Source organism: Ceratotherium simum, chromosome 26 (assembly GCF_057802395.1).
Source record: "Ceratotherium simum simum isolate JZ-2026a chromosome 26, ASM5780239v1, whole genome shotgun sequence".
Taxonomy (NCBI): Eukaryota; Metazoa; Chordata; class Mammalia; order Perissodactyla; family Rhinocerotidae; genus Ceratotherium; species Ceratotherium simum.
Window position 1 is genome coordinate 36005236 of NC_141925.1, and position 23785 is coordinate 36029020.

Genomic DNA, 23785 nt, shown 5'->3' on the forward strand with positions numbered 1-23785 from the left:
CCAGCCTCTCTCTGGTTGGTGAATAGAGACGTGCCTCTCCGGAGGAAGTGGCCCTGCCGCCTGAGGACCAACAGCCTGAGCCCAGCTCAGACCATTGGGACAAAAGTAAGTGGGCGGCAGAGAAAGCAGGCAGGACGATGCCCTCCACCAAAAACAGAGACCGCCTGGAAGCACACCTTGCTTCTGACCTTCCCAGGGAGATGCCTCAGCTGACCCCACAAGGGCAGCCAGGCGGGAGAACGTCAGGGGCTGACTCTACCCGAGACGCCACGGCCAAGGAACCACTGAGGGACACCTGCCCAAGGGTACCTGTCTACCCAGAGCCCCGGGAGTGTGAAGGTGGCTCTGGGAGCCACTGGCCAAGGGCAGGGCCAGAAGAGGCTGGAGGCACCTCTCTCTAGCAAGAAGAGGCAGGAGGGAGAGAAGATGAGCCATCGCCCCTCCGCACTCTGTCTGGGGACTCAGGGGGGCGGGGGCAGATGGACAGCCTAGTCCACCTTCTCCTGCCAACATCCCACTCCACCTGCTGGCTGGAGTGCAACCAGCGGCCAAAAGCAGTGGCCCTGGGGTGCCAATGAGGACCAAGGTTCTCTCTGTCCACCCACGTATCTGAGCGACCCCTCAGCAAGGGAGGCGGTGATGAGCTTAAGGAATCCCTGCAGGGAGTTGAGAGAGGAAGGATGCAGAGAGAGAGGAGGTGTTAAGATGGGGAGAGACCGAGCCCGGCTCCCAGAGCAGTGACGGATGAAGCGGGATGGAGGCCAGCGGGGCAGGCAGGCAGCAGGCAGTGCACACTTGCGATCCATTCACAGTGCGGGCGTCACATGGTTCTGTCTCCGCCCCAGTGGGCCACAGCGGCAAAGCAGGCTAAGTGTAGGCAGACTTTCACAGCACCTGGGTCCCCCATGGCAGGCCCCCCCTGGGGTTGGACAATTTGAGCAGGGTGGCGGGCAGGGGCTGGCTGGGGTGGGGGCACTGGAGGGGTGTGGCCAGGTTTCCCTTCTAGAAATATCCTTCCTGGGCTGCTCAGGTGTGGAGACTCCAGAACTCTCTCCCATCCGGAAAGATTCTCCACCACAGGGTCCAGCGGAGGAGGGCTGGCTCTGGGTTTCTGGACGCCCGGAATGTCGACTTCAGATCCCAGAAAACCAGTAGCAGCCCAAGCCCAGCACCTTGAGATGGAAGAGTGTTCGGAAGGCAAAAGCCAAAACAGGGTGTGCTTCACACACAAGAGACGCAGATGATCTTGGTCTCCCGGGACCCTCCCCCCGCCCCCCTCCCACTCCTGCGAGCCTGATAAGCCCGCCCTGGCTGCCTCCCCTGGTGGCCAGTAGGCTAAGGCCGGGGTCTGTGGGTCAGGGGGAGCAGAAGGGTCTCAGGACCAAGAAAGCCTTTCTGGAGCTGTCCACACCTGAGGCAACAAAGCCCGCTAAGGGCAGCGGGAGAAAAAGTCCCAACAAAGAAACCCAAGGAAATGTGGAAAAACATTTTTATAAAAAAACTCTTGGCTCAGTATGTGGGGTTGGCTGTTGGAACGTGGTTTGGTTTTCCAAAACCTGATCCATAAATGCCCAAGCAATCCGCTGCTGCCATAGCCGATGGGGGCAAACCCCGAGGACGGGAGGTGCAGAGGGGACACAAAGAAAAGGGTTTTGCCTACCTACGGAGCAACGAGCCAGGCTCGGACCCAAGCTCAGTGACCCGCTGCGCCGTCTGCCCTACTCCCAGCCTTCGCTTTGCGTCCAGAGTGCAGCGTGAGAGCAAATGCAAGAGACCAAAACAGACATTCAAAGCATCATGGGTAGGGGTCAAGGGTGAAGGTATGGTCAAGCTGCTGGGAGGAGAAAGCAGACACACTAGAAAAGCCAAGCCAATTAGGGGTTTTAGTATCAGAGGTCAGTAAGGCCCTATTACCCAAATATCCCTTTCAAGACCTGACCGACTGTCTGTGGGCAGCGGGGCCCCTCCCCTCCCCCATCTGAGCTCGGGCCACTGCTGCGTCTGACTCTGGTCTGAGGGCCCCCAGCTTCCTCTGCCCACTCTGCACAAACGGCTCCTTGCTAAGAGATCTGGGTTGCTGTCTGCTTCTCAACAGGGTCTGAGCTGGGGCAAGAGAGCTCAAAAACTTGGAAGCTGGAACTCTGGCTTTAAGGGGTAGGAGGCATGGGGGTCCAGCCTGGGGAGGAGGGGAGGGGAGATGATGAACCAGCCAGACTCATCCATGGAGGCCCGGGCTGGGGAGGCCTGGGAAAATGAGGCTGGGTGGCGAGCTAGTGGCCTTCCTCCTCGGCCCAGATCGCATTCGCTCAGGCGAACGTCAGTGCCAAGGGCACCTGGCCCCCTGCTGCACCATCTCCTGGGTCACCCAAAATGGATCTCGGCCAATCAGGAAGGGAGGTGTTCGAGGAAGAGGCAGACTGGGACTCAAGAGTTCAGCTAGAATCGGGGCAGTGTTCCAGTCCCTGGGGCCGAGCCACTTCCTGTCCAGGCTGGGCCTGACATGCCCAGGCCTCACTGGGGGAGCATCGGGGTCTGGGCTCTGACTCAGGGGCTGCTCTCCAGGCTCTGGGATCCCTGAAGGGGGTCCACTCTGAAGCAAACCCTAAACCAGGGCGAGAAACATTTAAGGATCCACTGACTTCCCCCCGATCCCCACCTGGGACATTTCTGACTGGAGGGCCTGGTGAGCTCCAACACTTCTAATCCCCGAAGTCCAACTGTGATGTCAAAGCATCAGAGCCAGGATGCTCGCAGGGGTCATGGAGCCGACCCTCTTTACAAGTGAGGAGAATGAGGCCCGGGGCCGCGCTGAGAGCAGATCAGGCCTGTGGATGCAGGCCAGGGCTCTCTCCAAAGTGCTGTGCTTGCCCCTCTATACGGCAATAAGCCCACACTTTCAAATTTCACAAGAAAACTCGGGGACAGCAAACGGTCTTGACCCTGCACTGCCTACATGCCCTTCAAAACAGAAATAGGTGTTAGAAAACAAGTGTTTGTAAATATTTCTTAACCACTGTTGCATAGCAAAATAGAGCTTTAAGAAAAAAAAAGGACAAACAAGCAGCTAAAAAAAAAAGATGAAGCTGGATGTGAAAGCAGCTGACTTTAAACCTGAAAAAAGAAACGCATGCCAACAGCTCCCAGGGATATTTGAATAATAGAGGAAAGCGCAGACTGCATTATTCCGTCTCTGCCCCTTCGGGGTGGGGGTGAGCAGGGGAGGGGGAGGAACAACGGGGAAGCGGCACCTAACGTCTAGTAAGGACACAGCAAGAGAGACAAGGCACACGGGTTTAGTTAAAAATGAACTCGGTATGTTTAATAAAGCTTGGCATTACCAAAATCGCGGTACAAACATCAAGTCACACGCCCACACAACAGGATCCCATTTACAAAGCGTCCCTCAGGAGGCCTCCACCGCCCTGCCAAGGGCACCCAGCCCAGGCCTTCGCTCTAGGGCAGGAGGCGAGGACAGGCGGGCGGAGAGGGGAGAGTGGAGGAAGGTGGAGACTAAAAACAGTCCACATAAAAGCTCCAACAGAGCCAGCCAGTGATATTACCACAATGATACAGGTACAGATAAAAACAAGGGTAAAAAGCCTCCGGCTGATAGCAGGCTACGCTGCCAAGAACCAAGATGGCGCCGGGCCGTGGCCCCCCAAGGGGCCGCCGCAGCATGGCCATCTCTCTGTGCTCTCGCTCTCTCGCTCGCTCTCTCGCTCACACTCACTCTCTCGCTATAAACACAGAAGGTATTGTGTTTGGAGCTAGTAACCTTGGTCAAATGAGTCCTCCGAAGAATCGCTGAAGGAGGAACGGGCCTCGACCTCGGGAAGCAGCAAACAAAACGGCTGCTTCCTGCCAGCGGCCGGCTTGGGTTTCAGAGTCCGGGTGGCCACCAGGCCCCTCTTGCTCAGCTTGGGGCCCCCCGCCGGCTTGCTGCTCTTGGCCACCATGCCACACAGGATAGAAGATGTCAGCTTGGAGCTGGAGGGGCCTTGGGCAGACCACTCATCCTTCAGGAATTCTTCGTCTTCCTCTGAGTCAGTATCTGCAGTCAAAGTAGTTGGTAATAAGGATAAGTCACACAGGCGGGGGAGGGAGGGGCTCGGGTCTTTCTTTCATTATTCTTAGAGGTTTTGAGAACAGCCTGGTCCGTGCCACAACAGAGAAGTCCAAAGGCCTGCTGGCCACAGAACAAGCTGGGACACCACCTCCAGCTCTGCCGGCCTGGACCTCTCATCCGGGAGGCCTTCGAGCCACAGGCATACACAGCCCGTCTTTCACGGGCTTCGACCCAGGCCCTTTCTAGGCTGGCTGCTGCCAACGTCACCCACCACACACCACCTCAGCGGACAGCCTTTCCAGGCCCTGGGGAAAGATGAGCCCCGCTCTCAGGAAGGTCTCTCCCCTGGTCACAGAGGTCACCGCCAGGTCTCGTCTATCCCACAGGACAGCACCCAGCCCAGGGGCTGCTACTGGGGAGGGACAAGGCCCAGGAGGGGAAGGGCTCAGGTAAAGCTCTTCTCCTCCCAAACACCAGTGGTGTGCCGGGCTGGCACGTGCAGACCTCTTCCCAACTTCCCGCTCAGCCACTTCACCATGGCGGCTTGCAAGAGGCCACGACGAAAGCGGGTACACCAAGGAAACTGGCAAATGTTACAACTTGGGGCTTACAGAGCCAGTTACTAGCACACGGCTTCTCATGACTCTCTGGCTTTACTACACCGGTGAGGCCAAGGGGTCCCAAGCTTTCGTGGGAGATGATCACCCAACTTTGAAGAAGGGAGCTGTCAAGTGGGCACAGTTCTGGCCCCTTCCAACCCCAACCCAAATATATACCATTTCCATCTGTTTTACCCATGGGGTTGTCAAGCAAGATTCCATGGGAAGAAAGGGCTCTGAAGCCAAAGTCTACAATCCCTTGACCTGGGATCCACTCTGAACATGAGGAACATGAGCAGACGCAGCTCCAGCTCCAGCAGCCCTACCATCTCCAAGTCCAAGAGAAACTACACATGCGTATGTGGGGCGGAGGGGCACTGGCTGCCTCCTCCAACATCTGCACTTTCCACTCCAACCCAGACCCCAGCTGCAGGATGGCCCGGCAACTTGTCCCGGGTAGGACAAGGATAAGCACGAGCCCCTGCCCATCCCCTAGCCACAGCTCTCCCTCCCGTGTGCTCCATCCAGTCCCTCCCAAGGCCACATCCCATGCTGGAGACACCCATGGGTGACGATGACCAACTTGGCCTCCCACCAGAACCCACCAGGCAGGCCATCCCACCCCTACAATCCAAAGGGAAAAAGCAAGAGGCAGCGTCCTCTCTCCCTCCTCCTGCTGGCACAGCATCTCTCTGCTCAGAAACACTCTGACCTCTTTGTGACCGTGCACCCATTTGCCTAGAATGGCACAAAAGGCAATGTAAAAAGTAGAGAGAACAGCTCTCTCAACAGCCAGCTGCATATCAAATCCCGCATCTAGTCGCAGATGGGCCTTCCGACCTCCTTGTTGCAACATTAACTCACTTCTCTCACCTGGACAGGTCTCAGCAATTTGAACCCTGCTTCTCGAGCGTGCACATCTGCCGCCATGGACTCACTGGCTGAGAGCATCCCAAAGGCCGCAGGGACGGAGCCTGCCTCTAGCCACAAGCTGTATTCCATCCACATCCACTTGTAAGCAGGGGAATGGAGGATTCTTCCAGCAACCAACCAGGCCACACTCATCGAACACTCTCCCTTGATAGACCAAAGAGCAGCGATCCTCCTCGCTCCCTCTTCATTATTCCAAAACAAGCAGAGACGGAAAGAGCAATGGAAAGCCTTTGCCTCCTCCTTCAGAGCTACAAGTCTCTGAAACTGGCCCACAGCAGCCAGGAACCTCGGCAGCGCTGTGCGGATCACACCATCCGAATCAAAGGCCACAGAAGCTACAGCAATGGCACCGGTCCTCAGCACATAAGGCACAAAGGAGCCACTTGCCCCACGTCCTCCAGAGCATCAACCCTGGAGAGTCACTGGTCTAGGACAACCAGAAACATGAACATTTAAAAAAATAATAACAACAGCTTAATCTGCTGCCAGGTGCCCCCTCCAGATCTTTACCGACCTGAGCTCAAGTAAAGCTCAACGGCCCTGTGAGGCAGGTGATGACATCCCAAATCGAAAGCAATAAAACTTTTATTCTCCTCCCTTAAGAAAACACTTTGTTACAACATTAAACTCATCTATTTTTTGCTCTAGACATTCAAACTCCCCCCGATAAACCAGGCAGAGCCAAATCAAAAGCCCCAGACACACAGATCCAGGCACTCACCAACGAAAAAGCCCTCCACCCCAGCCAGGGCCTAGGGACCCCCAGAACAAGCCCCGCCGACAGATGCCAGGAGCCTGACCTTCCGTCCTGGGCATCAGGTGTTCCGCCCACAAATACTTACAGAGCACCTGTTACAGGCCAGTCGGCGGGCTCCCGGCCCCCCGAGTCCAGGAGAGCCGGCGGGGGGACTCAGGCTGCCGGCGCAGGAAAACCACACGCCCCGAGTCCTCGTGGAGGAGCTCCAGTGTCCCTCAGGCCCCCAGCTGGGACGTCTCAGGGGCTCCACAGCCACGTGCAGCCACCGTCTGGGCAGCGCGGAGACCGCGTCCACTGTGGCAGGAGCTCCTGAGAGTGGAAACCCACAGGCTGGGCCTGACCGCGGCGCGAACCCCACCAGCGCGCAGTCGACCTCGCCTCGCCTCAGGATCCATCCTCGGGAACAACACCGCTAACCAGTGGGGGGGCCCGCCCTTCAGTGCCCAGCACGGCGTACGCTCCACAGACGCCATTTTCAGTAACATTCGGCCCAATGATGGAGAGCCGCGTGCGGGCAGGGAAGGCCGTGTCATCTCTAATGTCCTCACCAGCGGCCGCTCTAAAGCTAACGGCCAAAAACTCGGCGACGCAAGGACTCCGCACGACGCCTTTCCGGCCAACAAGCGGAAGGCGGGCACGAGGGGGCAAGCGGACTTCCGTTCCCACCTGCCGATCACCGGCGCCCACAAATCACAAGCGCCGGCCCGGCACAGCGCCCGGCAATCACAGGCACTTCCGCTTCAGGCAGGCGCGCGCGCGCGCGCGCGCGCACACACACACGCACACACGCACGCGCACGCACACGCACGCACACGCACACGCACACACACGCACACACACACACACGCGCACACACACACACACACACACACACACACACACACACACACACACACACACACACACACACACACACACACACACACACACACACACCCCTTCCGCCCCACTTCCGGCCTGGAGCCCTGGCAGGGAAGGAAAAGATACCTTCGAGCGCCGTGACAGAAAGAGGAGGGAGGAAGGAGAGACGAAGCGGCGCGGCGTCCGCTACTTACTGTAGGAATAGCTGCTCACTTCCGACGCGAACGGGGAGTGGGCCGACTTGGGCTGGCCTCTGGCCTTGAACCCCACCTCCGTCTTCCGGGCTTTGGCGGCCCTTTTGTGTTTACCTTCTCTGGAGGCTTTGAGAGACAGGCCGAGGCCTTTGGCCAGCGCCTTCCTGTCCTTGCCCAGCAGCCCATCATAGGGCGTCAGGTACCGGCCGCAGCCCCCGCTCGTCTTTGATTTCCCCCCAGAACTGTCCGAGAACTTGAAGGGCGACTTCAGCTTGTCTTGCTTTGTGAGGGAGAGGGCCTTGTCCAGCTTGCTGGCCAGCTGCTCCTGGTCGCTGGCCATCTTCTTCTTCTTAATCTTGAGCTGGAGGGGAAGTGGGGAAGTCACGGGTTAAGACATTGGGCAAAAGAGGACGGCGGGTTTCAGCGCACGAGCTCTGAGGAGCAGGGGCTCCAGTCCCCCTCCTCGCCTCTGGGGCTTCTGGCAAGTTGCTTAATTCCTCTTAGCCTAAATGCTTCTACTCTGTAAAATGGGTATGGTTATGTATGAGCATCGCGGGGTTATTCCGAAGATGAACCAAGATAAGGCACACAAAGCACTTAAATAGCCGTTACTGTGGTTATGATTATCGCTGGCACTGGCGTCTCCACTCTGGCTGTCCAGCACTGCCTGGTGCCTCCTAGGGAAGCACTTGAAACAAGCAGCAAGGCCGATGAGCAGAAGGCAGCTGGATTAAGGGAGGAGGGAGGGAAGCAAGATGGAAAACCCAGATCACAACACCGCTGATCTGCTTATCTCAACCATCTAAAGCATCCCACGAAGACTGCACCACAGCCTAAGTCAGCCCATCCAACCAAATCGGCTGAAGCTGCCAAGAAAATGCCTCAAGTGTGCCTGGCATGCCTGACGCAGAAGGAACGATTAGAGATTTCACAGATTAAATTCCTGCTTGCATGTCTCTCGTCAGCGGTAGTCGTTTGTTGTTAAAGTGAAATGTGCAGTTTCAAAACCATTAATGCCCCTCGTTTGAACATTTTATCTCTGTTTTCTTTAATCAGGTAACATTTCATAAGGAGAACATTTGAAGAACAACAAAAGTATCCTTCACGATCTGAGTATAAAGGATCCTGATGTACAAACTGGCTCTCTTCCCACCACCTGGATCCAGTCTCCCTGCGTGAGTATTTCCCTCTGATGGCCAGGTCAACCAAAACAGCTGCCTCGCACAGGGCTTTACAGGGAGGGATGACAAGGGACATTGGTATTTAGAGACAAGGGCCTTAAGTGGATGATTTCAATGCTCTGCAGAAATAAGGCAAATCAAGGACTTGGCTCTTACCCCATGACCCCCGGAGAGTTCACAGAGGAAATTACAATGGCATCAAGCCATTGTTTCTTACAACTACAGAATGATGAAGCTGCTCATTAAACAATTACACCGTTAAACAAGAGAGTGATTGCATTATTTGGTTAAGAACTTGAAGTCTCTCTGCTGAGCTTCAGCAGAGGGTCATGGAGCACACAGGGGATGTGGCTTTAGTCTCAGCTCCACCTGAGGCTGTGTTACTTTGGTAAGTCTTGGACCTCCTCTGGACCTTCACTTCCCCCTTTGTACAATAAGGAAGATTGAAGAAAAGTCCCTCTGGCACTGAGGCAACCATTTCTACAGTTTCTGTGCAGCAGTAGGGCCCACAGCCCTGCACAGGGCACATGAACTCTGGCATATGCTCCAGACCTTCCACCCCAAGATGGCAGCACAGCTGGAAGACAGGGTTACTGACCTGACTCATGAAGTCAGACGAGGCTTCGTGCTCGTCCCAAGGCTGGTTCCTGCCCCTAGCCTTCCCCGTTCCAACAAGGGCATTGTGTTCCTCCTCAGGCCCCTTGTGCCTCTTCCTTGTTCCTGCTCCCAGCTCGTAGTCATCCGATGTCAGCAGGGGCTTGCTGCTCAGCCTGAAACCCAGAGGCACCACTGCTCAGCACCCTGGCCAAACAGCACTCGAGGGCTGGGGGTCGCCCTCATGGCCCTGAAGGGTGGGCTCTGGATGTCCAAGCACAGACAGTGATGACAGAGTGACGAGTCTGGGGAGACGGATCCTGCAAAACTATGGTGCTGCAATTGTGGGATATTTGTGAACGAGGCAGGATGCGAGTTTAAGGTAGAAGAAAAACTTCTCCAAGTCAGTCTCCTCCGCTGGCCCCTTTCTCTCTCGTGCTCCTTCACACATACACTCGCACACACATCTTTGGTCAGATACCTCTTTACCAAAAGATGTCAAGAACAAGGATCAGAAATGCCAAGGAAATCCACCAGGATGAGAGAGGATGAAGATCAAGAGCTTCTATGAAAAAGGAGCCACTGGCCAGTCTCCTATACCCTTGAGAGCACAGGCAGCCAAGATGTGGGCCCAGTTAAAAGGCTTCTCTTGCTGCTTTAAACTAAACCCTCACAAATAAGAACAGCCCACTTTTACTTGGTGCTCACTATGTGTCTTGCCCCATGTTAGCGCTTTATATTTTAGCCACAAAACAACACTCTGTTCTATACACTGCTTTTTATAGATGAGGAAACAGGCTCAGAAAAGCTAACACCTGGCCTGAGATCACAACGAGGGAAGGCCTAGGACTCGAAAGCAGGAAGCACAACCACCTCTAGGGTCCGCACCCCTAACCAGTCGGCCTGCTTACTGGTGGCTTCTCCAGGAGCTGCTCCCCTACCCTCCTATGGCTGGTGATGGGGTATTTCTTCCTTTCCCCATCCTCTCCTCAGTCAGGAGCATCCAAGGAGATTAAATGCAAGACATGGGGGCCATCCCCTCCTGAGAAGACCTGTGGCTGACTCACTGCCTCTCCTGTGCCTTTTGAAGGCACCCTGTGGCCCCCTCTGCTTCCTCAAGCCAAGCACTGGGCCGCCTAGCGTCCACCCCGCCCTGATGTCCCAGGCTGAGGCCCACTCTAACCCCCTTCCTTTGATGGGCCTCCTTCAGCTCATGCTACTCCCTGACACCCAGGGAAGACCACAGCATCTTCCCTATCCACGCCCGGCCTAGAGGAAAAGCTCTCGTCCCAGCCAGCATTTGAGAAAACCACACGTAGCTTCTGCTGCCACCCAAGGAGCCTGTCCCCAGAGTGCACGAAGGAGGTGGCCCTGGTTGGAAAAGGCAGGCTCTGGCACGACGAGCCAAGTCAGGAATGACATTGTCTGGCACACAGGAAACCAAGCAGCAGCACGAGTGTGAGCCGTCCCAGTGAGGCTGGCAGCTCATTGGCTCCCTCCGCAGGGAGGAGGTGCATGGGGAAGAGCGGGAATTAGGCTCTAGCCGTGAGGGAAGCAGACGTGGCAGGAAGATGGGTGAGGCGCTTGGGTGACAGCACGGCAACCTTCCTCGTCGGGGTCATCAGCCTGCTCAGTGCTGGGACAAGTCTGCCTGTCTGTTCCACGCCTGGCTCACCCTCCTGGCCCGGGCAGTGTGCACCGTGCTCCCTGAGAGCTACCAATCCAGACGGGTCAGAGCCTGAGGGACTCAAGGTCCCCGGCACCCAGACACAGGCCCCGCGTGGGCCGCGCTCCTCCCCTCCGAGCTCTGTGCCAGTTCCCGACCCGCCGAGGGGCCAGCCTTACTTTCCGCTACTGTTGCGGCTCTTCCCTCTCTTGCGGGGGGGCGACAGGGCGCTCAGGGCGTGGGTCCGTTTCCGCGGCCTGCCAGGGCCTCTGCGTGCCAAGCTTCTATGGGGTTCCTCGCGCCTGTCCCTTAAAAAGAATCACACGCTTGGCTGTGAACCTGGGGGGTGGAGGGGGCACGGAGAGAGGACACACGATGCGCACACGTCACTCGCATCCACACACACCTCTGACGGCCTAGCACAGCCGACCTACTGAGCGCCAGTGCCTAAGAGAGCCCGGCCAGGGCGCCGCCTGCCATGGCCTTGTCGCCGGCCGGGGCCCACAGTGGGGACCAGGGTGCAGACTCACTCGGAATCACGCCGTCTCTGCAGCTTCACCAGCTCTCGCTGCTTCTCCTTGTACTGCCGCTGGACCTCTGCCAGCCGCATCCGGAAATCCAGCTCCATGGCGTCCATGTTTTCCAGGGAGGACTTCATGGCATACATCTGGAGGCAAGAGGAGGGATGAGGAGGCCGACGGCCACTATCCCCGACTGCCAGGTGCCCACTCCCTTGGGTGGGGGTGGCGCGACTTCCTGGTGAAGACCGGGGGCCCAGCCCAAATTCCACTTCTGCCTCTCACTAGCTGTGGCCTTGGGCAAACTGGGGACTCCTCATCGGCACCCCCAGGACTGTAAAACCCGCCTTGCAGGGCTGTGTCCAGGCCAAGTTAGCCCGTGACAACTGCTTAAGCAGCATCAGCTATCGCATTATCTATCGCTTATACCCGGGGTCTCAGAGAGGTGAGGCTGCTTGCCCAAGGCCCACAGGCAGCAAGGGGCACAGCCAGATCTGCTCTTCCCGATCTGCCAAGCTGCCGCCTGTGGGACCTGCTCCACACCTCATCAGTTGCATAAACTGAGGCCATGGAGGGGAAACAACCGGCCTGGGACCACACAGCAAGGTGGGAGAGGAATCTGCATGCAGATCAGGCCCTTCTGACCCCAAAGCCAGCTGTGCCACAGGCAAGATGGGGTCTCTAGAGGGGGACCCTGCCCCCGCCCCCACCCCACAGGCAGGAGAAGATGGGCCCAGAACACCTCACCCGCTCCTCCTTCTTCTGCATCCAGCTGTACTTCTTGTTGGGGTTCAGCTCCCGCGGAAGCCGCAGGTTCTTGAGCGGGTCCACGAAGGGGCTGTCTAGCACCTCCTTCAGCATGTGGCTGCTGGCCGCCAGCAGGCTCTCCAGCGAGGGCCGCACCGCCACGCCTCGCTCCGCACCTGCAGACAGGAAGCGGGTGAGCCCATGCTCCCTGGGTGGGCAGGACTCACAGGCATTGCAGCCACCCCCTCTCAGACCTCACACAGGGAGGAAACTGAGGCCCCAAGCGAGCTCAGGACTTGCCCCAGGCCACACGGCCCCCCAGGATGCTGAATGGACCTCAGCCCTTTCAAGATGCAGGAAAATAGCGCTAAGTAAGAAGAACAGGGGAGAGCACCAGACATACAACGTGGTCCTGTTCCTCACAGCTTTTGCTGGTGCACAGAAAAACCTGCGGAGAGTCACCAAAGGCCAGCAGAGGTTCCCTCGAGGAGTGTGGCTCTCTTTTTGCTTATCTGTCCTTAACATTTTCCATGAGAAATATGCATGGTTTTCATAGTCAGAAAAAAGAGCCCAAAATGAAGTTTTGTAAACAGTAAAAAAAAGTAATATGCACATATGATAAAAAACACAAACCAAGCGGAAAGGTGTGAAGAAACGAAAGCCGTCCCCCTCCTTGGACAATGCCATAGCTGACAGTTTCTGGTAGATGGTTCCAGAAACATGCATATTCAAACATACATAACATACATGGCATCCTTATAAGTATAAAAATGGCATCAATCAATACGTACCAAACCACATTTTGCTTTTTTCTACTTGACATCTTTTCACGTTAGCACGTAACAAAGATCTACTGCATTCATATTATTAGCTTGAATCTTAAAAAAATTGCCATTTCCGTAGGTCAAAACACTAGAACATCAGCAATTTTATACAGCCAAACCTAATAACAACAGCATACAATTCTCTTGCACTGATTAGTTTTAATTTATGTAATAATCCCCCACTGATGGCATTTAGTCGTTTCTGATTATTGTTGCAGTGAATGGACAGGCACACAGCTGAGACACGTAAGTTAGGAGAATCCCTACCCATGCGACCAATGTGATCGAGGAACATGGGTTTGTCTCTTTGATAAGTATTCCAACTGCCCTTCAGAAAGGCTGCAGGAACTCAGAATTTCAGCACTGGTACATGAGAGCCTGTGTCCCCCACAATCTCTCCACCAAATTAACATTTAATATTTTAATTTTTTAATTGATGTTTTCTTTTTTTTTCTGCTCAGGAAGATTCACCCTGAGCTAACATCTGTTGCCAGTGTTCCTCTTTTTGCTTGAGGAAGATTCAGCCTGAACTAACATCTGTGCCAGTCTTCCTCTACTGTGTATGTGGGTCACTGCCACAGGATGGCCACCAACAAGTGGTGTAGGTCCGCGCCCGGGAACCGAACCTGGGCCCCTGAAGCGGAGCACACCGAACTTAACCACTAGGCCATGGGGCTGGCCCTAATTGATGTTTTTTTTGTGATCTAATTTATGATCAATTTTTGTGAATGTTCCACGTGTGCCTGGGGAAGAAAGTGTATTCTTTACTATCAGCGTGTAAAGGTCCATAAAATCGACATTAATATTACATCGCATAGACCAGGGCTTCTCAGCCGTGGTGCTGTTCCCGTTTCTTTCTGGTCGGCTAATTCTCTGCTGCGGGGGTGGCTGTCCTGGGCTCAGGGTAAGATGCTCAGCAGCATCCTTGCCTTTACCCACTAGATGTCATTAGTATTCCCCCCAAGCTGTGACAACCAAGTGTCACTGCCTGTTGAGGTTTGCTGGTTTTGCTCGTCTATATCCTTCTGAAAACTGAGACCACAAAGCGGTGAAGCCTATCGGCTCCCAAGGATGGGTATTAGACTGAGCTGTCTGGCCCCCCCGAGATAATGCCTGTGTACCACCTCACCCCCTCCAAGGTCCTCCAAGCCATATGATTCTTGCTGGGTAAGGCAGGGGAAAGCTGCTCCCTTAGGGAGGAGGGGACCAAGGGGCCACTCTGTCACCTCCTTCTCCCACCAACAAACCTGCCTTGCTGGGGCACTCACGACTGACAGCCCAGGCCAGCTGCTATGGGTTGAATTGTGTCCCCCCCAAATCCGTATGTTGAAGTCCTAATGCTGGTACCTCAGAATGTGACCTTATTTGGAGACAGTCTTTACAGATGTCATCAAGTTAAAGTGAAGTCTTTAGGGTGGGCGCTAATCCAATATGACCGTGTCCTTATAAAAAGGGGAAGTCTGGACACAGACATGCACAGAGGGAAGACCATGTGAGGACACAGGGAGAAGTTGGCCATCTACACGCCAAGGGGAGAGGCCTGAGAAAGAACCAACTCTGCCAAGACCTTATTCTAGAACTTCCAGCCTCCAGAACCGTGAGACAGTACAAGTCTGTTATTTAGGCTCCCCAGGCTGCAGTATTTGTTACGGCAGCCCTAGCTGGCTAAGACACCAGCCTTGTGGCTTTGCCAGTGCAGGAGCAAGACATGCACCGGAACCCCACGAGACCAGGTGTCAGTGACGGGCTGAGGGCCGGAGGGGCAGGAGGGAGGGAAGGATGGCTGCCCAATTCACTCACAATTGTAGGTAGTTGCATGGGGGCGGGGGAAAGTGGGATGGCTGGCGACTCCAGGACATGGCGTGGGCCATGGGCAAAGCTCTCCCTGGCCTATGAGCCCTGGACCTGCTGTGTGACCGGGACCATCCACTGCCCAGCTCTGGACGGAAACCACAGGGGACTGATGCTCAGTATTCCATCAGTGACTGCTGGGAAGAGAAGAGGCCACCAGGACCTGCCTTACCCCTGTGGGTCACACCCCTGCACACAGTGCCTCCAAGGGCACTTTCCAGCCCCCAGAGGCGCAGACCCAGCACTGGAGCCACTGTGCAGCACTAAAGGGCAGCTCAAGCTTCCGGGTCCAAACCAACTGCTGATCCTCCCCCAAAACCTGCCCCTCCCGCCGCTTCCCCAGCTCTGAAACTGGCACACCTACTTTTCAGCAGCTCAGGCCCAAACCCTGGAATCACCTCACACCACATCCAGCCCATCAGCAAAGCCTGCTGGCTCCACCTTAACTCCCACCCAGACCCCACCTGCTCTCACCTCCGCACCCCTGCCACGTGGGGGATCCGCCCTAGCCCCTGGGTCAGGTCCCCACGTAGCCCCCAAACGACCCTATTTAAGTCTGGTCCTATCACGCCAACTCAAAACCATCTTCCGTCGGCTCTCCATTTGACTCGAAGTAAAAGGCTCCCAGGGATCTGACCCCACCCCCATTACCCCACCACCACCTCCTCACCACCGCTCTCCCCTTCCCGCTCTGCTCCAGCCCCTGGCCTCCTTGCCCTTGTTCCAACATGCCACGCACACTGTCACCTTAGGACCTTTGCATCTGCTGCTCCTTCAGCCTGGAATGGTTTTCCCCAGAAGAATCTTGTTTCGTCGCCTGCCTCGGGTCACCTGATCAAGAGGAGCTTCCCTGGCCGTCCTCTATAAGAGCCCACCCTCCCACCTCTGCCCTGTCCCCTTCCCAAGTTTCCACCACCTGCCTGTCACCACCCGATGGTGCCGAGGGCTGCAAGTGGATGACCTTGCTCACTGCTGGGCCCCAGCGCCAAACACAGTGCCGGGCATACAGTAGGCGCCTAACGAGTATTTGATGGGTGAGGGTATATGGGGCCCCCAAATAGAAAGTGAAACAGGAATGCAAAAGGGGGGGCAGGGGCCACCAAAGTGGGTGATCCACCCTCAGCCCTCCCTCCCAGATGACCCTGGCCCTCTGCCGCCCCCACCAAAAACCCACCGCCAATGGGTGGGATATCAAGGGGGTTTTCATTTTCTTCTGAAAAAAAGATTTTTTTGTACCAAACTATTTAAATGAGAGCAAAGAGGCAATGAACCTTAGAAACACAACAACAAAACAGACTCGTGGGGCGGTGGGGGGGGGTGGGGGGCACTGGTCCAAGCTTCCAAGGGGCCATTTGACCACAACGATGAACAAGTCTTGAAAACGTGACCTTGTTCTGAGCCAGCAATTCTACCCCTGGGAATGCATCCCCAGGAAATGAGAGGCATGGACAAAGATCTTTCTTCAAGAGTAATCATCATGTTATTAACAACAGCAAAAAGAAAGAAAAAAAAGGCAAACTAAAATGCCCGGCCATCTAGGATTGGGTCATCGAAGGCTGGGGCCTGCCCTGGGCAGTAAACCAGCTATCCCTAAAAAAATTTTTTTTAAAACACATGACTTTGAAAAATGTTTAATAAAGAATATACTAAGTAAAAAGGGCAGGTTACAGAACTGTTTACAAAATGATCTTAATTTTAGCAGCATGTGCGTGTATAAAAAAAGTTCTAGAGGAAAGACACCAAAACACGGGCAATGCTATTATTATCTCCCAACAGCTGTCGTCCGCCCGTTCTCCATGCTGGTCCCAGCCCAGTGTGGGGTGCCGAGGCTGTGCCTGCCCACAGCCCCTCCCTCACACATTTCTTGGAGCACCCCAGTTTTCTATGTCGAACATCAGTGGTTTGTGCCAGCCCAGAATGCACTGCCCCTTCTGCTGAAGGCCCCCGTTTCCATTTGATGACCACCCCTCCCTACACTCCAGAGGTGACACCTCCATCAAGGGCAGGGCATGATCAGCCTGGTCCATCCCATCTCCTGGGCTGCAGGGTTTGCTTCTACAAAAAGCATGAACCTCAGTGAGCCAATGAGAATGAATCACAGTATCTTTGCCAGAGCTACCAGGAAAAAGGTGGCCTCTTTTGGGAGTCTGCTGAGCTGAGCAGACCCATGGGCCTGGGAGGAAGTATTGGTGACCCCCAGGAGGACAGTGGGCCTGCCTCGAATAAGGCCAAGAGAGAGAAAAGTAGAGCAAGGGGGAGAGACAGATGGGGAAGGGTAGGAAAAGAAACTCCTGATTACTTGGTTTGAGCACCTGGATCCAGCCATACCTGAAACTAATTACCTAATTACTGCTGTACTTTGGTTCTATGAGCCCATTAATTTCCCCCGCCTTTTTCTTTTTTTTTTGTACGTTTTTGTTTTGTTTTGTTTTGTTTTAAAATTATTTATTTATTTATTTTTCCCCCAAAGCCCCAGTAGATAGTTGTATGTCATAGTTGCACATCCTTCTAGTTGCTGTATGTGGGACGCGGCCTCAGCATGGCCGGAGAAGCGGTGCAGTTGGTGTGCGCCCGGGATCCGAACCCCCGGCCACCAGCAGCGGAGCGCGCGCACTTAACCACTAAGCCACGGGGCCGGCCCATCCCCCGCCTTTTTCTAAGCCAGTTAAAATGAGAGTTTCTGTCCCTTGCAACCCAAAGAACCCTGCCAATACAAAATTCACCACTGACAGAACAAGGAGAAATTTTACCACTAAAACCCCCAGAGACTGACTGCACAACGTGAATGTACATAACACTACTGAACTGTACACTTAAAAATGGTTAAGATGGTAAATTTTACGTTATGTGCATTTTACCACGATTTTTGAAAGGAAAATATGAATAAACCATATCCTGGGATTTTTCAAAATTATATTCTCATTAAAACAAAAAAATTAACCTATAGACACCAATGGCCCAGCATGGCTCACCTCCCACCTCCTGGCTCCTCTTCTCCAGCTCCCGCTCAGCAATCTCGCTCAGCAGGGTGATGCCGTGCAGGAAGTTGTGCTCCAGGACAAGGCTCTGCACTGCCTCCAGCTTCTCCAGGGCCTGGGCTCCGGTGCCTGGGGAGGGCAGGGGCCTGGCCTGGGGCAGCTCTGCAGCCGCCGCCAGGGCATTCATGCCGGCCAGCGGGTCCTCCAGGCCAGGCAGGAACTGGTCGGAGCCTGCCTCCTCCAGGAAGCAGGTGCCACCGGGCACCGGGGCAGCCTCCTGGGCCTCCAGACTTGGGCACTCCCTGTCCCTGGCGGGCACATCGCAGTCTGCCAGTTCCAGGCTGGGCCGGGGCTCACTCTGTGCCGCCTGGGCCAGGCCTTCCTCCGGCACTGCCTCCGCCATGGGCACAGCCATGGGCACATCAACGGGCACCTCCACCGGCTCCTCCTTAGCCTCGACCAGTGTCTTAGGTGTCAGCCGCGCCCCCAAGTCCGGGACAGCTGTGCAAGATTCTGTCCGGCCTGGAGAATCCACCCGCACTTCGGCCCCCTCGGTGAAGTCTGGGCACCCCGGGGGCTCCGTGCCCTCCTGCCCACTGGCACTCAGCGCCTGGGCCTCCAGCAGGCTGCCTCCACAGCCCCCCAAGGGGCTTGGGGGTGCCATTGCTTCCTCAGGGGGCAGTGTCAGCGGGGACTCCAAGGAGGGCAGCTCTGCGGGGCCCTCGTCCATGTCCTCCACCTCTGCCTTCACCTCCCGCTCCACTAGCGGCGCTTCGTCCGGGCCCTCCCGCAGTGGCTCTGGGATCTTGGAGGGCGACAGGCGGAGGGGCTTGTCTTCGGGCGAGAGTGCCAGGCGTTCGGGCCCGTCAGCTGGGAGCGGCACGTCGGGGGCCAGGCCATCGGCGTCAGCAGCTGCCGTGGGCTGCAGCAGGAACGGGTAGGGCCTCCCATAATGCGGCGGCAGGGCTGGGAACGGGTACCTGGGCGGGATATCTGCAAGGACACCAAGGGTCAGCGGGGGCCCTTATGCCATGTCTGATAAGCTCTCTGTCCCCATCAACACCCACCCACCCAGCAGCCAGGACAGAGACCCACAGCCACCCTCTCTGCTTGGCCGGCCTGCAGGCCTGGGATGTCTTCCAGGCGTCATCGGAGGAACCCCAGGGCCTTTCTGCACGTCTGGGCCACAGAGAGAAAAATCAGCCACCATCCTGTGTCCCCCAGGGTCTCCAGGCTCAAAGGCAGAAACCACAGTTGGCTCTTTCTCTAGTCCCTTCTCCCTCAGCACCCAGAGCAAAGCGGGACCAGAAGCCAATGCTCAGTAAGACCCCAAAACCATCCCACCCAGCCTGTGCCATCTCTGCCCTCCATCCCAGAAGCACCCGCCCACCCCACCCCATTAGAGCAGAGTTAGGGCATCCAAGTTGTTCAAAAAATAACAGTAACACAGTGCTGCCTCCCCTTTTTTATTCTGAACTCCTGCCCTCGAGTGTAATCCCCGAGAGCAGGAGGGCGTGCAGCTGAACTTCTGCAGTGCTGGGCAAGTGCAGACACTCAGCAGGAGCCTGACCTGGGGAGACAGATGCACGGAGCACCCCCCAGGGCCGTCATGTGCTTAGCACATGACGTTAGCCCAGCAGCAAATCTCCCCAGAGAGGGGAGCCACTTGCCCAAGATCACACAGCATCCTGGTGGCAGAATTGGAATTGGAACTCAGGTCCTCCCAAGTGAGCTCACACTTGTAACAGCCCCAGGGCGGAGGAAGGCGAGCCTCGGGCCCACCAAGGCACCTGCTGACCGTCCCCACTGACTCAGGACAGGGGCAGAGTGCATGAGCGCACACAGCACATGGGGTCGGGGTACTGCCCAGAGTGGGCATCCCTGCACTATTACCAATGTGACAACTTAGCAGCTACTGTGTGCCAGGGGGTGCTAAATACCCTACAGGTCTGATTTTGCTTAATGTCAGGACAAGTCCCTCTAAAGTTCTAAGAGTACACCCATTTTCTCAGAGTCAGAGACAGATGACATCTCACTCATGCATTCGTTCTACGAGTGGCAGTGGGCCCGTACGCAGTAGGTGCTCAACAGAGACAGAAAGAATAAAAGGATGAATGACTGAATGAGTAAATGAACAGAGAGGGGACCCGCTTCACTGGCAGCCAGAGCCAGAGCCGCCTGAAGCTTGCGCAGAACTGAGGTGAGGCCCGGGGTCTCAGCCGTGCTCCTACCTGAGAACAAGGCCTGGAAGGGGCTGGAGGCTTCCTTCTCCAGCTCCAAGTCCTTCTTCTCGACCACATTTTCAGGCGCCTCCTCCTTGCGAGTGATGCCAGGGGTGGGCGGCGGGGAGGCAGGCGGCGGGCTGCTGGGGTGGGAGCTGGGTGTGGCGGGGTAGGCGTAGGTGGGCGGCTTGGACACGTCCTCCAGCTTCTGGATGACCTTGGCCTTCAGGGCAGCCACAGGGGAAGCGCGGGGAGATGGCGGTGGGCTCATGGTCTTGCCATAGGTGCCCGCGGAGCCGGCAGCCAGGCCGGCGGGCTTCCGAGGCAGCAGCCCGGGGCCCGAGGCGGCCAGGCCAGCCTTGCCCGCGGCCTCCAGGCTCCGCTTGCTCACCTTCTCCTCCATCTCCGCCCGATGCTCCTGGGCCTTCAGCCGCTCCTGCTGGGGAGGCGGCCAGCAGGCAAGGTCAGCGCAGCAGGAGCCATCGCCCAGCACCTGCCCTGTCCCTGGCGTCCCCTCAGCCCGCGGAGAACCTCAGGCAGGGTCCGGGGTGCGGGCCGCCCACCCTCCCAGCCTGAGATGGACATTCCGCCACAGCACACGTGTAACCAGCACGGCGATCCTTCTAGAACCCCAGCAGACAGGGCAGGGGGCCTCGGTGGGCCTGAAGGCCGTCCGCTGGGGCTGGTGGGGGACCTCCAGTGCAGACCTTGGCCCTGCTGGGACCCGCAGTCAGGGTGGGGGGGCCGGGGCAGAGGCGTGAGCCTCCTGCAGTTGAAGAACCCGTGCCGCTCCCCAGCACCTTCACGGCATTAGGATAACTACCTTCACGGAGAACTCCCTACCTACTGAACATTCTTCCGTCTTATCACATTTGGGTCTCAAACACCTCGAGGGGGTATGGGGAGCCTTTTCTTGCCTTTGATGACTTTTGAGGAAACGGGAGGGAGCTGGCTCAAGGACAGCCATGCTCACAGCCAGGGCAGGGAAGAGCCCAGCTGGTGGGGGGGTGCCAGGCAGTCAGCACACAAAACACACTGGTAAGAAATGCTCCAGGCACCAGCCACTCTCACGATTATTAAATCTCACTGAACAACCCAGCGACGTAGCAATTACTAGCATCTCTGTTTTCCAGGGGAGGAAACTCGAAGCCCAGAGAGGTGAAGTCACTTGCCCAAGGGCACACAGCCAGGCGTAGCAGAGCTAAGGTTCAAACCCAGGGCCCTGTCTGTGCCTGTGCCACCTCTGCTGACTCCTCTGGAGCAGCTGCTTGCACAGGGAGGAGGGACGAGGCCGAGCAGAAGATACACATCCTGACCCTTCAAGGAGGCAGAGCTGTGGGCTTCAGGGAGTCCACCCACACGGGGGGCTCCTCACGTCTCTCACCTTACGGGGTCAGGCCACACGGCTGTCAGAGGCCAGCCCCCACCCAAGAGGGGAGCCCAGGGCCATCACGCGGGCAGCCCAGTCAGGTGGCCCGGAGAGAGAAGTCAGGCTGGGCTCAGGAAACATCCAATGAAAACGTCCCCAGGCCACAAGCCGCCTCTCCTGCCTTGGTTTCCCCACTGCTCTCTGCACCCCGCCCCTGCTAGCCCTCATCCACCTCTGGGCCTTGCTCACACTGTTCCCTCTGCCTGGAGGGCTTGGCCATGGTTGACTCCTTCAGGCCTCCAGGCCCGTGTCACCTCCTCCAGGAGGCTCCCCCTGACCACCAGCCCCTCTCGTCCTTCCTCCCTCACAGTCTGTAACTGTTTGAAGTTTCCGCTGGTGACCTGTCTGCCTCACCGTCAACGGGGGGCCCCAAAAGGGGCCTCCACTGCCCCCATGGACCCCCGTGACCACCCCACCCCAACTCACCACCAGCTGGGCACTCCTCTGCAGCTCCAAGGCCTGGGCTGCCTGCTGCTGCAGGTACAGGAGCTCCTGCTGCCGCAGGAAGTGCTGCTGGGAGAAGAGCTGCAGCTGCTGGGCGTGGTGGAGGGGGCTGCGGCCCGGCGGGTACAGGGCCGGCCAGAGCGGCGGCACGGTGGCCCGCTCCATCAGCTCCGCTGAGGACGGACGAGACGGACAGTGAGGCTGCACCCGCCGCCTGACGCCCCGTCACCCCATCTTCCAGCGAGTAGATGTTTCACACGGCGGGGGAGTTGGGCTCGGCTGGGCACCTCCCCGGGTGCTTCCTGGGCGCCAGGAAGCCTGGCCTCCCTTGGCACCCACACCCCAGGCCCAGGGAACATGGGCCCTGTCCACACCCCATGTGGGATGTCCCCAAGGCCTCACAGCTGGAGCGTGCCAACGTGGGGACTCCAATTCCTCCTCCCACTACACCCAGTGGTCTGCAAGGTGGATTCCTGAGGGATGGGGCCACCAAGGCAGGGGCCCAGCCAGGGGGGCCCTGCTCTGCTTCTCCACATGGGCTTTCTGGGCAGGAGCTCATCGAAACAAGGACCACTGGGGCCGTGTGACACGTGGAAACCACAGAGGTCAGAATGTCCTCTCTGAGCCCCAGTCTGCCTCCCACCCTGTTCAAAGGCTGGGCAGACACTCCCCTCCCCAGTAGGAAGCCCTTGGCATTAAGAGATGGTCTTGCTGGGCAAGGCCACTGCAGCCACTGCCCCCGGCCACAGGGCTGCCACTCACCAAAGTGAGGCAGGTGATCACTGGGAATGACTACCAGCTGGCCCGACTGGGGGTCCCTGACGAACTGGTAGGCCGACGGCAGGGAACCCCCCAGGCTGGGTGGGAAGGCGGGTGCCATGCCCTGGTGCAGAGAAGGGGGGCCCAGGCCTAGGAGAGACGCAGGCCCAAGTCAGTGCTGGGGGCCTGGGCCTACCCCCACCCCTGCCCTGCCCACTCCCCCGTCCTCTACCTCCTGGGGCCTCCACGCAGGAAGCCGAGGGGTGAGGGCCAGCTGACAACTAGCATGCCCACAGCCGCCACCCACCTCTGGGCACCATCCCCAAATGGGCTTGGCCAAGAAACCCTACGAGGCTGCTCCCATAATAAGTACCCTCCTTGGACAAGGAGGAGAGGAAGGGTCCTGCCCCTGCCCCAGCCGCCAGCACTGTGCTCCAGCAAGACTCAGGTTGGGCGTGCTCTAGCACACCCACCGCCCCAGCCCTCCCACCAGATAGGGGAGCAGTCGCCCCACACTCACCATAGGGGTGTCCGGCGAGCCACATGGATGTGCTGCCTGAGCGGGGCAGCCAGGGGTGAGTGGCCAGGTGGGCCGCAGGGTCGGCAGACCAGCGACCTGAGCCCGCCAGTGCCGAGCCCCCAGTCACCATGAGGTTGGGGTTCAGGCCATTAGCAGCACAGCTGGTGGGGTGCAGGCGGGCCAGGTCAGCCAGCTCCTTGCTTTCTCTGGAAGGGGAACAGAGGCTTCAGCAATAGCCCACACAGCCCCGGGGACGGGTAGGAAAGCAGGGGTGTCACCCGATGTAAACGAGGGACAGCCAGGCCTGCTGTCAGGACAGCACTGCACCTGGCTTCCAGACGAGCAAGCTCAGGCTCAGAAAAAAAGGGCCCCTGGGGCCGGCCCCGGGAGAGGGCCCACGCTCACTGGAGGGGGCTGTGGGGGCCACCTGGCCCAGGATCAGCTCCCGCTCTCAGGATCACAGCCCCAGTGGTCCAGGGGCCCCTAGACCCCCCAGGCTGCCCCGACCCCGCACCTGAGCAGCTTCTCCTGGTCCCGGTCCAGCCGTGCCCCCAGCAGCCGTTCCTCCCGGTGCCTGGCCCTCTCATCCCCACAGTCCTCTTCAGCTCGGCCGTGCCCTGAGGGGAGCAGGCAGGGAGTGAG

The 23785-nt window shown here is 57.4% G+C and overlaps 1 protein-coding gene across 1 annotated transcript in view; it reads right to left on the bottom strand.

Annotated features, from left to right (window-relative positions):
• The window catches only part of TNRC18 (trinucleotide repeat containing 18), an 89692-nt gene that overhangs the window by 31539 nt on the left and 34368 nt on the right, over nt 1–23785 (bottom strand). Inside the window, 12 exon segments of the mRNA XM_087417500.1 lie at nt 3776–4051; nt 7411–7771; nt 9190–9361; nt 11031–11159; nt 11382–11518; nt 12117–12292; nt 17764–18762; nt 20001–20430; nt 21847–22037; nt 22627–22773; nt 23144–23349; nt 23658–23760. Coding sequence (XP_087273626.1) covers nt 3776–4051; nt 7411–7771; nt 9190–9361; nt 11031–11159; nt 11382–11518; nt 12117–12292; nt 17764–18762; nt 20001–20430; nt 21847–22037; nt 22627–22773; nt 23144–23349; nt 23658–23760 — 3327 coding nt within the window.